The sequence below is a fragment of the Phascolarctos cinereus genome, unplaced genomic scaffold, assembly GCF_003287225.1.
Source record: "Phascolarctos cinereus isolate Bilbo 61053 unplaced genomic scaffold, phaCin_HiC Scaffold_4;HRSCAF=312, whole genome shotgun sequence".
Classification (NCBI taxonomy): domain Eukaryota; kingdom Metazoa; phylum Chordata; class Mammalia; order Diprotodontia; family Phascolarctidae; genus Phascolarctos; species Phascolarctos cinereus.
Genome location: NW_027555847.1, coordinates 729,144,884 through 729,160,056, shown reverse-complemented (window position 1 = coordinate 729,160,056; position 15,173 = coordinate 729,144,884). Strand labels below are relative to the sequence as shown.

Sequence of the window (15,173 nt, the reverse complement as noted above, 5' to 3'; positions counted from 1 at the left end):
TGTTGAAGGATTCACCCTGGCAGGGTCAGTTTGCAAGTTAAAACAAGGGCGGAGGAGATGGTGTCAGACAGCATCTCAGGAATGGGAGGTTGGCAAATGGTCTGTTGTATTTTTTCTTAGTGAAATAGGAGATAAGGTTCTCAGCTGAGAAAGTGGACGATGGCAGATGTGGGATGAAAAGGTTTGGAAGGTCTGCTGAGGTGCTTGGGATAGTGAGCTAAATAGGGAAGCGTAGAAGGGGTGTCTGCGGCCCTGAAAGTGCAGTTGAGGTTATACCGCATAAATTGGCTGTAGCCCTGGCTCCTCTTTAAACACCCCCCCTGACTTGGGGATGGCTTTCGTTGTTAGGAAGTTTTTCTGGAGAGCAAGCCTAAACCTGCCTCTTTCTACTACTACTGCTTCCCCAGATCTCATTTCTCCACGGCCCTTCAGGCCAATCTGCCCTCGGGGTGCTGCCTTTTTCCTGAGATGGAGTCTTCAGGGGATTGCAGAAAATGAAGCAATTGCCGGGACATTCATCACAAACCAGTAACCGGAACACTCAATGCTCCTTAGGTGGCTGCTGGTTTCAGGCAGCCCCAGAGGACCCCAATGCCGCCCAGAATCATCATACATAGCTGCATGCTTTGAGACTGGGGATGTCACTGGCACATCAGAGACACCTGGAGGTCCCTACTGACACACGACCCAGTCCTACCATGGCCTCTATACTTCTGATATATACTTTTTAAGTGTGCACCAAATTTAACTGAATCATTCAAAAACACCCTCTTTACTTCTTTTTATTTCTTCTGGGGATTCTCCAGATTTTGTGGTGGTTGCTGGCCTATTTGCAGCCCGGATGGATGCTCTTGCCCTTACTTTCCCCACTCCATCACTTCCTGGGCATTTTCACGTCCTGTCATTTCTGTCGATGCCATCATATCCATCACCTCCACAGATTACCATTTGCTCAACCATCCCCTCCATCCAGACACTCGTATCCCACTGCTAAAAGAGCAGCCAAACAGACAGTCCTGAAGTACTGATGTGGTCACGTCACTCACCGATAAAGCTTCAGTGGCCCCTTCCCCCAAAGGACAAAACACCAGGTCCTCTTCGGCATTTGGAGACTCCCCTGCTACCTTCCCGGGAGACGACATGACTCCCTCCTGCCCATGCTCCCGCTAACCTCAAGCAGACACTCACTGTTCCCTGAACAATCCATCCCCCTCCTCCTCCCTCCCCTCCCTCTCCTGTCTCTATGAACCCCTGGCTCCTTCCAAGGCTCAGCTCACTTGCCACCTCCGTCCAGCTCATTTCCCAGTTGTGAGGGCCTCCCCACGTGAGATCCTGCATTTGCTTCTCTGCGAACAGGTTGTAAAGCTTTGTGGGGCAGAGGCTTTATCACTTCTGCATGTGCCTCACCAGGGTCTGGCACACGGACTGAAGGACCCTCAACAGCCTCCTGGGCCGGCCCCTGTGCAGGAATCCCCTGGACAGAAGTGCTCCTTCAGCAGTGCTTGTGGCTCACTGCTGCCGCTGCTTCCAATGGCAGCCCATTCCCCTTTGGGCTGGCTCTAATTTAGAATGTTTTCTTGGTATCCAGCTGAAACTGGCCTCCTTGCAACTTCCCCTGCTATTTCTGACCTCCAACAGGCAGGCAAAGAGAACAGAGTGTGGTGTTTCTAAAGGCAAGGGATGAGCGAGTATCCCAAAGGAACAGATGAACAACATTGCCAAGCACCTGACAAAGGTAAAGCAGGACTTAGACTGAATAAAGATCCCCTAGAGCAGTTCCAGATGCCAACCTTTCACAGACCCGGGAGACAGCTACAAGGAAGAAATGACACTGGGAGAATCATGGTCCTTCTGGCAGAAATGACTCAGTTCCACAGGGCTGGATTTACAGGGTTATCTGTTTAGGGTCCACACTTGGGGGTCTAGTCCACCCCATCCCCATTGCCAGAAGAGGCTCCCAGAAGATGACTTGCCCAGGGTCACCACTATTAAGTGGAAAGGGGTGAGTGGTCCCTGGTCCTCTGACGTCAAGGTGATTACAAAAAGAAGAAGTCAAGGATAGGACCTTGGAGAGCACCCAGCTTTCCCTCTGGGAGTTGGGAAAAGATCAAGGACCCAGCAAAGGAGACAAAGAAGGAAAGATAAAGGAGGAATACCAGCATGATATAGTGAAAAGAATGCCAGGCTGACCTGAATTCCACGTCAGCACTGACTAGCTGCTGGACCACAGGCAAATCCTTCAGTGCCTCTCCTGACGTCATCTACAGAATGGGGATATTTGCCCCACCTACCTTACAGGTTTGTTAGAAAGGGATTTTACAAGCCATGCTCTTTATTTATAACATTGGTTCACTAAGAGAGCTAAGCTAAGCTGTTCCTCTCCGAGGATGAAAAGATTATCAGAAAGGAAACGGCGACCATCACTGGGAAATACCTGCTGAAGGCAGAGGAGCTTTTGGATTGAACAGCAATGAAGAGGTTTCCTAGTAAGCTTTGGGGGATCAAAGTGGTTGGGAAAGGAGACTGCAAGGCACGGAGATGGCGAGTGGTGACTTCCTGAAGACATAACATCGATGTTGTTGCCACGGACAGGTCATAACTTCTCCAAGCCTCAATTTCCCATCTACAAGGTGGGGATACTAATACCAGAAGGGTTCTGGAGATGATTACATGAGATACAAAGAAGGGATATGGGCCAGTGTTAGGCCAGACTATCCAGGACTGGAGTTTGTATTCATCTGATCACTGGGGAGATTAGAGAAAGTGTCCAGCGATAGCATCTGGCACTTAGCTCTGCCCTTGCCAGATACCACCTGGAGAACTCTGTTCAGTTGGGAATCAGTGGAAGGACATTAATAGGCCAGAGGTCATGCAGAGAGCAGGCGGGTTACTGGATACTGGGTTGGTGGAGAGAGAAACAGGATCAATATGGTCAAGTATTTGAGCAGAGGGCGAACACGATAGATATAGTCATGTATCTGAAAGGCTAGAACAGGGACTCTTTTCTGTTTGGCCCCAGAGGACAAGTGATAGGAGGAAGTTGTGCAGAAATGGAGAGCATCAAGACAAAATGGCTTCTTCCACTCCCACAAGAGTCCTTCTAGCAAAGCTTGAACGACCAACGGTCAGGTCTGCTGTGGAGGGCGTTCTTGTTTAGGAACAGGTTGGACTAGTGGCTGCTGAGGTCCCTTACAGCTCTAACACTGGCACTACATTTCCATCTTGTTTTATGTGTTCTAGCTAAGGTTTTTCTAAGCTTACAGACTGGACAAGATGACCCGAGGGCCATGTCTCTATGTAGATGCCTTTGTGATTTTCTGTCACTAAAAGGCATGAGAGAAAGCAATTGACATTGATAAGAACTGTATGGTTGTGGAATTTAAGAAATCAGTTCAATTTACTGAGACTTAATTTTGGGGGGAAAGTGTAGCAAAGTCATCTGCTGTAAATGTAGATACTGGAGGAAATGGAAGGCTTGAGACACGAGAAAGGAAATGGTTTGGAATGGCCATGATGGGAAAGGTGATACTGACTTGCTTCCTCTAGAAGATCTCCTTTGGTATAGGTTCTCTACAATAAAGTAATAGTGTGTACTCTGGCTGAAATCCTCATGTTCATTACATTCATATGATTTTTACCTTCCTAATGCTTCTCTCCAACCTGTATAGTGTACTGTGGAGTAAGGTGTTTACTTAGGCAGAGAGCATTCTCACAGATGGTGCATCCATAAGGCTTCTCTCCAGTGTGAATTCTCTGATGTCGAATAAGCTGTGAGCTCTGGCGGAAGGTCTTCCCACACACACTGCATCCATAAGGCTTCTCTCCAGTGTGAATTCTCTGATGCTGTATGAGTCCGGCACTCTGGCGGAAGGCCTTCCCACACTCATTACATTCATAAGGCTTCTCTTCAGTGTGAATTCTCACATGTTCAGTAAGTCTTGTTCTCAGACGGAAGGCTTTCCCACACTCATTACATTCAAAAGGTTTCCCTCCACTATGAATTGTTTGATGTCGTGTAAGTTCTATGCTCCGGCGGAAGGCCTTCCCACATTCATTGCATTCATAGGGTTTCTCTCCAGTATGAATTATCTCATGTCGAGTAAGGTGTTTACTCTGTCGGAAAGCCTTCCCACACTGATTACAGATATAAGGTTTCTCTCCAGTATGAATTATCTGATGCCGAATAAGCTGAGAAGTCTGGTGGAAAGTCTTCCCACATTCATGACATTCAAAAGGCTTTTCTCTAGTATGAATGATCTGATGTTGAGTCAGCTGTGAACTCCTGCGGAAGGCCTTTCCGCATTCCTTACATCCATAAGGTTTCTCTCCAGTGTGAATTCTCTGATGGACAGTAAGCCAAGACTTCTGCAGGAAGGTTTTCCCACATTCGTTACATTTGTAAGGTTTCTCTCCAGTGTGACTTCTCTGATGTTGTGTGAGTCCTGTGCTTCGATGAAAGGCCTTCCCACATTCCTTACATTCATAAGGTTTCTCTCCTGTATGGATTCTCTGGTGTACAAGGAGTTGTGAGCTCTGGCGGAAGGCTTTTCCACAGTCATTACATTCATAAGGTTTCTCCCCAGTGTGGATTCTCTGGTGTTGTGTGAGCCGTGAACTCCAGTGGAAGGCCTTCCCACATTCCTTACATACATATGGTTTCTCTCCAGTGTGAATTCTCTGATGTACAGTAAGCTGTGAGCTTTGATGGAAAGCCTTCCCACATTCATTACACTCATAAGGCTTCTCCCCAGTATGAATTTTCTGATGCTGCATAAGTCCTGCACTCTGGTGGAAGGCCTTCCCACATCCATGGCATTCATAAGGCTTCTCTCCAGTGTGAATTCTCTTATGTATTGTTAGCTGTGAGCTTTGCCGGAAGTCTTTTCCACATTCACTGCATTTATACGGTTTCTCTCCAGTATGAATTCTCTGATGTCCTGTAAGCTGTGAACTCCGGCGGAAGGTTTTCCCACATTCATTACATTCAAAAGGTTTTTCTCCAGAATGGATTGCCTGATGCTGTGTAAGTCCTGCGCTCTGGTGAAAGGCCTTCCCGCATTCATGGCATTCGTAAGGTTTCTCTCCAGTGTGAATTCTCTTATGTATAGTCAGCTGCGAGCTCTGGCGGAAGGCCTTCCCACAGTCATTACATTCATAAGGTTTTTCTCCAGTATGAATTCTCTGGTGGACAGTAAGTTCAGTACTCCAGCGGAAGCCTTTGCCACATTCATTACATTCAAAAGGTTTCTCTGCAGCATGAATGAGTTGATAGTCAATAAGACCTGAATTATAATCAAAGGGTTTCCCACACTCATTATACTTGGAAAATATCTTCTTTAAGCAGATTCGGTGATATCTTCTTCGGCCCGGCTGTAGCCTGAAGCTCCTTCTATGGGTATCATGTTTATGAAGATTTTGTTCCTTATTGTCCGGCTGTCCCTCTAACCTTGACGTACATGCTCCAGCTTTTCTGAAACTAGAGATACAGGAACCACCCTTTGTGAGTCGTTCAAAGGATGCTTCTTCCACAGAAAGGCCCAGCTTTGGAGCTGACTCACTGGTTCCAGTTCTAATGTCACCATCTGAAAGAAAATGCAAAATATAAATATTCCCCATTCTTCCAGCTTCTGTCTCATCCAAGTCAGTTAACAAAAATTTTTTCAGTATCACTCATCCATTGAGAAAAATGATCATTAAACTTTACAGGGTAGAATACATAATAAAAATATGACACTATGTTTTTAGGGTGGCTATGAGGAACATTTATCTAAAACCTTCAAGTTGCCAATATGAAAATGATTATTATAGCCATATACACCACTCTGCACATTCACTCAACTTATAAAAGCTTTCACATTCACAGGCACTACAGCTTGTGTGATTCTCTTTGTTCAGCTTGATTTGATGACTTGCTCAAGGTCACAATGGTAACACTTCCAAACTGAACTGAAAACCACATCTCCACTACCCTTCTGTCAGTCCCAGCCTAACTCCATAACCTCTCAGTAGACTAATCTGATCAGTTCCAAATGGCTGATCTGGAGAAGAGGCCAAAGCTTCAGGGAGACCACTTGAATTCAAGGTGAAGAATGAATATTTGATAATTAGGATCAAAGATTTAAAGGCAGCAGGGAATTCTGAGATCACCTAGTTCCAGGAGCATCCCTAGGGAGGAGGAGGAGGACTTGGGGTGGGGGTTGTGATGGGACAGCTCAGCTCCCCCCACCCCCAGGCCAAGCAGCGACTGGGCAGTCCTAGAAGCATCTCCGGGGACGAGGAGGAAGACTTGGCAGGGAGGTGGGGGGTAGCAGAGGCTGCTGGGTTGCCTGAAGGGGCCATCACACATCCTGTGGGGAGCTATCTCAGAAGCCAGCCTACTGCTGTCTGGTTCTGACCCTGCTCACGGACTTGGGCAGAGAAAGGCCAACCTATGGATCCATGAGGATCCAGCAAAGACCCGGTCTGAAACCATGTCCTGGGCCAGAAGGAGCAGCTAAGGCTACGTGGCTCGGACTCCAAATTCAGTCCCAAGCCTGGTCTGGGCCTGTAAGCAACTGACCAGGCAAGGGCGAACTGGCCACTGTGTGACTCTGAACCTGCAGCACCTTCCAGCTGGCTGATGATAACACAGAAGCAGACTTCTGGAGCTCCAACCAAGGGAAAGCCCACAGCTGTGATGCCCCAACCTAGTCTGAGCTCAGGAGCATACAAAGCTCAGATCAGGACAGGAGCCAGACTGCCCTCAGTTAAACTGCTCAGGGCACAATGAAAATCTGCAGGTCCCCAACCCAAGCCACCCAGAGATCCTCGGGGAAGCCAGCACCGAACACCTAGAGAACGCTGCAGAAGTGCCAAAGAGAACACAAAGCACGACCAAACAAAGTTCTGACGTTCCCTCCAGAAACGCACCAAGCCCGGCCCTGAAGTCAAGTCCCACTTCAGGAACAAAGCCAGAAGAATGAGCAAACAACAAAGTCCCCAGCATGAAGAGCGACTGTGGCTGCTGAGGCTTCCAGACACAAACCTGGAAAAGAGAAAAGCTCCAAAACATCCATAAGGAGCAAAGAATTAAAGAAGAACATGACGTGGGTACCAGGTCAACTAAAACTCCTAAAAGAAATAAAGTGGTTTTTTTTTTAAAAAAGGATTTAAAACGATTTTATGAATGAGGACATTCGAGGAAAGAACTAAGAGCATTACAGCTGAGAAGAAACTTTGAAATACAAGCATAGAAACATCCAAAGGTACAGTGCCTGGCACACAACAGGCACTTAATAAATGCTGATTGAGTGAGGGAGAGAACTACCACGTCACCTAACCCTGTTTGCCCCAGTGTCCTCATCTGTAAAATGAGCTGGAGAAGGAAATGGCAAACCACTCCAGTATCTCTGTCAAGGAAAATTATTTTGCCAATAAAACTGACAATTTAAATGAAACGGGTATTTACAAAAATATAAAATGTCTAACTTAACAGAACCAAAAATAGGGAATTTAAATAATGCTAATCTCAGAAAAAGGAACTAATTGAACGATAAATGAAGTCATCAAGAAAAAAAAAACCACAACCAGATCGATTTATAAGTGAATTCTATCCAACATTTGAAGAAAACTGAATTCCATTACTGTGGAAAAAAGGGGTGTGACACACAGTTACGATACGTAAACCAGGAACCATCAAAACAGAAAGAAAACCATGAACCAGTATCTCTAAGGAACACTGTCAAAGAATGATCAATACCAACGAGAAGGCTACAGTGTGGCTTTATATTTGATGGAGGGATAGTAAAAAGGTTCTCCGCTATTACCAGGCTGCATTTAGAGCAGGAGGGCAGGGCTGGCTGGCGTATTAGGAAAACCACGCACAGCCTAGAATGCTTCAATAACAGAGACGTACATCAAAAACCAACTGATTTTACAGAGATATGCAGGAAAAGCTTGTGGTGAGATACAAGACCCGCCAAGACTGGGGAGCAGCCAGAGAGCAGCCGGGCTCCTCCGCAGAGATTGAGAAACATCGCCAGGACAGACCCAACCAGGAAGACCAGAGGACTTGAGACCGAGGAATCAGTGGACACGAGGGACAACAGGGTCTGGCTGAGGGCCATGACTGGCATTGGCAGCCGTGGGCCAGGGTGGGCAGAGGTGCCAGAGCCACACAAACGGGCACAACCGTGAGCCCGTGGCAGGAGCAAGGCCACATGTAACTCCCAACTCGGCTCCAGGTCACAGACGTGGACCAAGGAGGGGATCTACCCTACGGGGTGGTGTTGTGGGTGAGCAGCTGTTGTGGGCCCAGGCTGTGTGAGGAGCAAGTCCAGAAGCCAGCGAGGCCAAAGGCTCAGACCCCAGAACACAGCCAGGTCTCAGTTTCAGCCTCCAGCCCAGACTGGGGCCTGCACTGGAATAAGCAAGGCTTCTCCATGGGCTAAGCCCAGCAGCAGTCTACTGGAACTCCAAATGGGGGCAAGCCCACAGCTGTGCTGCTCAGACACAAACTCCAGTTAGAGATTGGCAGAGCTCAGACTGGGGGGCAGGGATCAGACTTTGCCCCGGATCAAACCACTTCAGGAGCACTGAAGCATGTAGATCTCCAGCTCTAACTCTCCCCAAGATCCTGGAGCAACACAACCCTTGATCTCCAAGAAAGCAGCAGCAGAGCCTGAGAGGACACAAATTCAGCCCAGATACTCCCTTTGGAAACACCCAGAGCTTGGCCAGAGCATAAAGTCTGAAGTCAGAGTAGAAGAGATGAATGAGGAAGACAAAAAGAATCTGTCATAAAGACCTATTATCTCACCACTGCAGTACAAACAAGGGGGAAAGGCTGAACTAGTCAAGGAAGGAAGAAAACACACCTAAACCCACCCACCACCCATTCACACATACCATCACACACCTACACACTCACACAAATATACCCACTTAGTCCCCCCCTACACACACACACTCACACACAAGGTTGAATATAGAACTACATTTCACTCAAAAGAGAAACAGGAGGAAAATGAAAAGAAGGGAAACAAATAAATAAGAGGGTAGATTAAAGGAGGGATTAGTTCTAGACAAAATAAACCCTAAGACGTCAAAAAGGAAAAAGATAAAACTCAGAATTGGGTTCTGCCCAAGACAAATATAAGTGGGGCAGGGGAGCAGAACCAGACCCACCCAAACTTTGAGCAGAGCAGCTGAGAGCACTTTCCTCAGCACCCCCTTTCTTAGGAAGAGAAGGAAGAGTGTTTGCGAACAGGATGGATTAATGATGGTGAATGTGAATGGGCAGAAAGGATGGGAAAGCAGGATCTAAGGACATAAAGGCCAAGATGCATTAGCCAAAGCAAAGATTTCAGAATTCGGAACAAGCCAGGGACCAACCATGACTGCATATGTGTGACCAGAGTTTTGTTCTGTTTTGTTTTCCATGTAGGGGAAGAGGAGGTGGAAGGGAAAATGAATGCTTGTTGACAGAATAAAGTAAAACAAAATAAGCCACATTAAAAACAAATTTTTTAAAAACTGAAAACAAGAATAAATAGATCCTTCCTTCACAGGATGAGTCAAATCTATCTAAAACCAAAAGCCAGCATTATCTATAATGGGGATAAACCGCAGACCTTTTCAAAATAGGCAGGGGTAAAGCAAAGATGTGTGGTGTCACCGTGACTCTGACATAGTGCTACCTCTAGCAATAAGACAGTGAAAAGAATCACAATAATCACAGGCAAAGAAAACAGAATCAGCGCTTTTTACAGGCGATATGAAGATTTACTTAAGAGTCACTAAAAATGAGTGGAATGATAATTCTAGTGAAGTTGCACTCTACTAAATCAGCAGCAGCATTTCTTCATAATACCAAAACAAAACAAAACCAAAAAACCCAAAACCAAAGCCCAGCAGGGAGAGTTAGAAAGAGAAATTTTGGGTAACACAATGACAGAACACTCAAAATACTTGGGACTCTACCTGCCAACACACGTGGAAACTATATTAATACAATTATAAAACGTTTTATGTAAACAAAGACCTAAATACTGAAGAGGAATATTAACTGATCATGGGTAGGCTGAGCCAATGTAGTAAGAATGACAGTGCTACCTTAATTTATTAATTTATTCAGCACTATACCAATCAGACTATCAAAGAATTACTTTATAAAGCCAGGGGAAGAAAAAAAACTCATCTGGAGAAATGAAAGTTCAAGGAAAAAATGGGAAGGGGGGGGGCCTGGCAGGACCAGATCTCAAACTCCTCCCCAAAAAAGTAATCATCAAAAGGATTCGCGACTGATTAAAAAACAGAGTTTAATCAGGGGAACAGATTAAGTCTACGATGCACAGAAGCAAATGGGCACAGGAGCCTAGAGATCGATGAACCCCAGTCCCCAACGACATAGCTATGGGACAGCCATCAGGCGGAAACTGGGGTTTTACAATGCCTCACACCCTATACAAATAGGTGACGAAGAAGGGGAGGAGAAGCATGAGCTCAGGCCCCTCGTCCCAGGGGAGGCTCAGGCCTCAGCTGCCCAGCTGCCCACCCTGAGGTGCGCACAGTCAAAGCTGTCCATGCCTGGCCCCTCTTCCAGGCTCCCTCACTCACCAGGGTGGCTTCTTCTCGGGGTGTCTCCGGCTGCTGTCCATGGTGTGTCCCCTCGCTCCAGTTGGCCGATCACATCAGGACTGGACACCGTAAGCCCTGCCCGTTGGGAATGAGAAGGTGCGGGGGGCCGCTGGGAATGCAGGAAGACCCCAAGCGTCCGAAAGTGGACGCTGCCCCACTCTTGGGTCACGCGGAAGCCCAAGGCTAATGGTGCCAGCGGAGACTTGGGCTCAGAAGGAGGATGTGCTCCTCACATCCGCTCCCAAAGCGGGACCCCACGGGTCCTCAGGCTGGGGACAGGGGAAGGGGCAGATCCTGGGAAGGGGGTCCTCACCCAGGCAGACCAGGTGCCCGTAGTTCTCCAGCATCACTTCCCGGTACAGCTCCTTCTGGGTGGGGGCCAGCCACCCCCACTCCTCTGCGGTGAAGTCCACAGCCACGTCCTGGAATGTCACGGAGGCCTGCAAGACCACAGAGGCTGGTACCTGCCCACATACGGATCTGGAGGTGTAAGGGACAGTGTGGACCACAAGGGTCTATGTCTGTGTGATCGAGGGTTGGGGACTCGGCACCGCCCCCAGGGGGTGGCAAAGGCCACCAGGAGGAGGGCTTGTCACAATAACATTGCCACATTTCCACCAAAGAGGAAGTAAAAAGCCTTTCCTGGGCACTCCCGGTGAACAGGAAGAATCCTGCCCTCACGACGCTTCCACTGGGCCAGGGTGAGTGGATGGCTGCCACGGGCCAGGTGGGCCATCTGCCCCCTCTCTCTTTCACCCTGCCCCAGGGGCTCTCTATCCATAGACAGGCCTCTCGCTACCAGAAGCACTCAGTTCCTAACCAGACCTCACCCCTCCCCTGAAATAAGCACTGATTAAGTGCCCACTGTGTACAAGGCACTGTGGTAAGCCCTTGGCCAACAGGATTCCACGGTTCATCCATACCACCCTGATTAAGTGTCCGGCCTGGGGGTGACACACCCAGATGGGTGCCTAGTCACCCCCACAACTGCTAAGGATCTTGGGATGCGGTCCGCCCTTTACACGGCTTGCTGCATCATCGCTCTTGCACGGATAAGGAAACTGAGGATCACCTACTTCTCACCAGGGCGACTCTGGGCTTGTCTTCACTCCTCTGCAATGTCGGGAGTCAGCTCCACGTCTCCCTGGCTCCCCCCACCCTGAGGGGACCCCCACAGTGACACCAGGAGAGCCCAGAGCAGGGGCCAACCCGGTTCTGACTCCCGGCCTGCCTGCCCGCTGGCCTCCGGGGCCACAGGCTCCTTGTCTGTCTCACCCGGCTCACCTGAGGGCTACCGGGCATCAGGACCACGGGGGCCATTCTCAGCTCCGGCCAACATGCAGGTCAAACGGAGGTCCCGGGCTGGCTGCCTCCAGGGTCCAAGGGCCGGAACCTGCAGCCTCCTGAGGGTATAAAGGGGACACAAAGCCGCCTGGCCCCCAGGACCAGGGAAGGAATCTAGGCAGGCGTCGAAGGAGGGTCTGCCAACTGTGCCCTGGGGAGGTGACAGGCTCCAGGGAGGGGGGGAGGGGCCATAGCAGGTGAGGGGGTGGGGAAGCACAGATGGTGGGGGGCCACAGGAGGGACAGGACAGGTGTGGGGGGGCACAGCAAGTGTGAGGAGGCATGGGTGGCACACATGTTGGAGGGGGCATGACAGGTTGGGGGGGCCACAGCAGATATGGGGGATCACGGCAGGTGGGGGGGACACCAGTGCTGGCCCCGCCCCTTCGCCTCCCTGGGTCTGTTTCCTCTCGATGCCAGGAGGCAGCGGGGCAGTGGGGAGCCCCAGCAAGAGAGGGAGAGAAGGAGGACCCTTCAGGTCCACCTGCCACTCCTACCCCCATTCTCAGGAAAATCCCTGGCAGCCCTCCCCCCACCATTGGAGGCAGTTCTGGCCCCGCCCAAGTATGGAGGGGCGGTGCTGGAGAGACGTAGGAGCCAATGGGGCCGCAGAGAGGGCGGGGCCGAGGGAGGTGCGCAGGCGCAGCCCCACCCCAAAAGCTCCATTCCGCTCCTAGGGCGTCCTCCCTCCCCCAAAGGCTCCACCACCCGGCGCCGGACGTCCCGCCCCCTGCGCGCTCCCGTCGCCACCGGGTCCCTGGGCCCCGGCTCCCACTCACCCGGACCTGGGACGCGGGCTCGAACCCCAGCAGCGGGCGGCTGAGGAAGGAACCGAGACGGGCGCGAGAGCGCGCGTCCAGGACGCGGCGAGAGGTCGGAACCGGACGTTGCGTCACACGCCCCACCTTCCTCCAGCCCCGACCGAGAAAGCGTTGGCGTCGCGCGAAAAGCCTTCTGGGAATCGTAGTCTATCTGCCGCGCACGAACCGACTCGGAGCTCCGCCCTCGAGCGCGCGCGCCCGCTATGAACCTCGCTGTGCGCGTGCGAAGGAGCGGGCCGAGCAGGGTACACTGAGGCCCGGGAGACTAGGGTTATGTGAGTCCACAAGCATTGATTAAGCACCTCCTGTGTGCCCGTCCTCAAGGAGTTCACATTCTAACGGGGAGGAGGAAGAACTTGCAAACAACTGTACAAACCAGGCGTAGACGGGATGAATGGGAAGCAATCAGCAGAGAGGAGGGACTGGCGCTAAGGGAGATGGGGAAGGCGGGACTTGAAGGAAGCCCGAGGCGGAGGTGACGAGCATGGGGGACGGCCGGGGCAAAGGCCCGGAGTCTGGAGCAGCCAGGAGGACGTGTTGGGGAGTAAGGGATGAGAAGACTGGAAGGAGTGCGGGGAAGTTGTGAAGGGCTTCGGACGCCGGGCAGTTTTATGTTTGGTCCTTTATTAGCACGGGGCGCCGCAGTGCACGGGGCAGGGTGGGGGGCCTGGAGGCAGGAAGGGCCACCTCCTTGTGGGGCTGCAGACGTTGTCTGGGTGGCCCTGGGTAAACCTTTCACCTTTGTCTGCCTCAGTTGGAACATGGGGCCAATAATGAGAGCCCTTACCTGCCAGGGTTCTTGTGAGGTTAAATGATATTTATAAAGTGCCTGGCACATACTAGGCACTTAATGAATCCCTACTCTTCTCTCCCTCCCTCCCTCCTCCTGGCTTTCATTCTGCAGAAGACAAGAAGGAAGTCAAAACAGAAAAGAGCAAGAGAGGCTCAGGGCTCAAGGGGTGGCCTTCGTACCTGTGACCCGTCTCACTGCTGTGGAACGCTGGACAGTCAGTGTTACACATGCAGTAAGTGCCCGCCGTGTGTCAAGCACTGTGGGGAGAGCAGGGGCGAGCACCAGTGCTTGCCCTCAGGGAGCTCCCCATCTATCGGGGAGGATGGCACAAGAAAAGATGGAAGGGGTTGGGGCTGGGGGGGTCTATGCGCGGGACCCTGATGCGGTGCGGAGGAGAGCCGGCCAGTGAGAGATGAAGAGCCCTGACCCAGCGCCCTCCGTAGATGGCCCGTCTGGGAGCATCCACCCTCCCTCGTGGTCATATCCTGCTTTTCCCTGAGGAGTTCGGAGGCTGTGCCCAGCTTTAAGGGAAGGTCGCACCCCATCTGTCCATCCGATTCTCCTGCCGATGGAGAGCCTGAAAAGACGTGGGAAGGGAGAGAGGTTTTAAAAAAAATCCAATCGAGCATCTTTTCAAATGCCCGGAAGAAAACCAAAAGGCAGCAGGATGCAGACAGTCCTGGTACAGTCACACTGGCTTTAAGAAGTAGTGATCAGAAGTTTAGCTTGAACCTGAAAGCCCTGTCCCACAGACTGTTTTGGGGCAGCTAGGTGATGCAGTGGATAGAGTGCTGGGTCTGGAGTCAGGAAGCCTCTTCTTCCTGAGTTCAAATCTGGCCTCCGACACTTAGCTGGGTGACCCTGGCAAGGCATGTCACTCTGCCTCAGTTTCCTCATCTGTGAAATGAACTGGAGAAGGAAATGGCAAAGCACTCCAGTATCTTTGCCAAGAAAACCCAAATAGGGCAAAGGTAGAGGCTGCAGGGAAGTCAACAACTCTGAAAGGGCTTTTGAAAAGCTTCTGAAGCTAACCCAAAAGCCAGTGGCTAGCACGTACGTAATGTCTGGCCAGGTAGGCTCCGTGCTCTCTCTGAGGTATCTTCGACTTCATCAGCCCTCTCCCTGACATGGAAGGATGCCTCTCAGGTGGTCTGCCCCTGCACTCACAGCTCCAGGCTCAGCTCCTTTCTAAGAGGCATTCAGATGCTTCAGAACCTTGGGGGGAGGGGGTGGGGGAGAATAGGACTCACTAGAGATGGAGAAGTACTTAGGGGTTATTTGAAGGCCCTTGCTGTGCTCTCTGCGTTGTGTTTATGGGCTTGAGTTTTATGTGCAGTGAAATAAAGGCTGTCCTGTGCCCAACATGTACTTGTTACTTTGTGTGCTTGTTCAGGAGCTGGGAATGCTGCTGCCCCCATTGGTGAAAACCAGGACGCAAGAGTCTGCTCCTAATCAAAGAAAGGCCATATCCTTCCTATGGATCAAGGAAGAGTTCATGACCAGATGAGAGAGAGGGGATCAGAAAATGAATTGGACTGTGGTTATTACAAAGATATTTAAGAGGTTTTGCACAAGCTGATGTAATTAATACAGTTAAAA

At 50.4% G+C, this 15,173-nt stretch overlaps 1 protein-coding gene across 1 annotated transcript in view; it reads right to left on the bottom strand.

Moving 5' to 3' along the window:
• Nucleotides 1-12,869, bottom strand: part of LOC144454177 (uncharacterized) — a 36,911-nt gene extending 24,042 nt beyond the window's left edge. Inside the window, 5 exon segments of the mRNA XM_078151914.1 lie at nucleotides 3,674-5,582; nucleotides 10,597-10,692; nucleotides 10,931-11,057; nucleotides 11,893-12,049; nucleotides 12,740-12,869. Coding sequence (XP_078008040.1) covers nucleotides 3,674-5,582; nucleotides 10,597-10,692; nucleotides 10,931-11,057; nucleotides 11,893-11,937 — 2,177 coding nt within the window. The 5' untranslated portion in view covers nucleotides 11,938-12,049; nucleotides 12,740-12,869.
• Nucleotides 12,870-15,173: the final 2,304 nt, after the last annotated feature.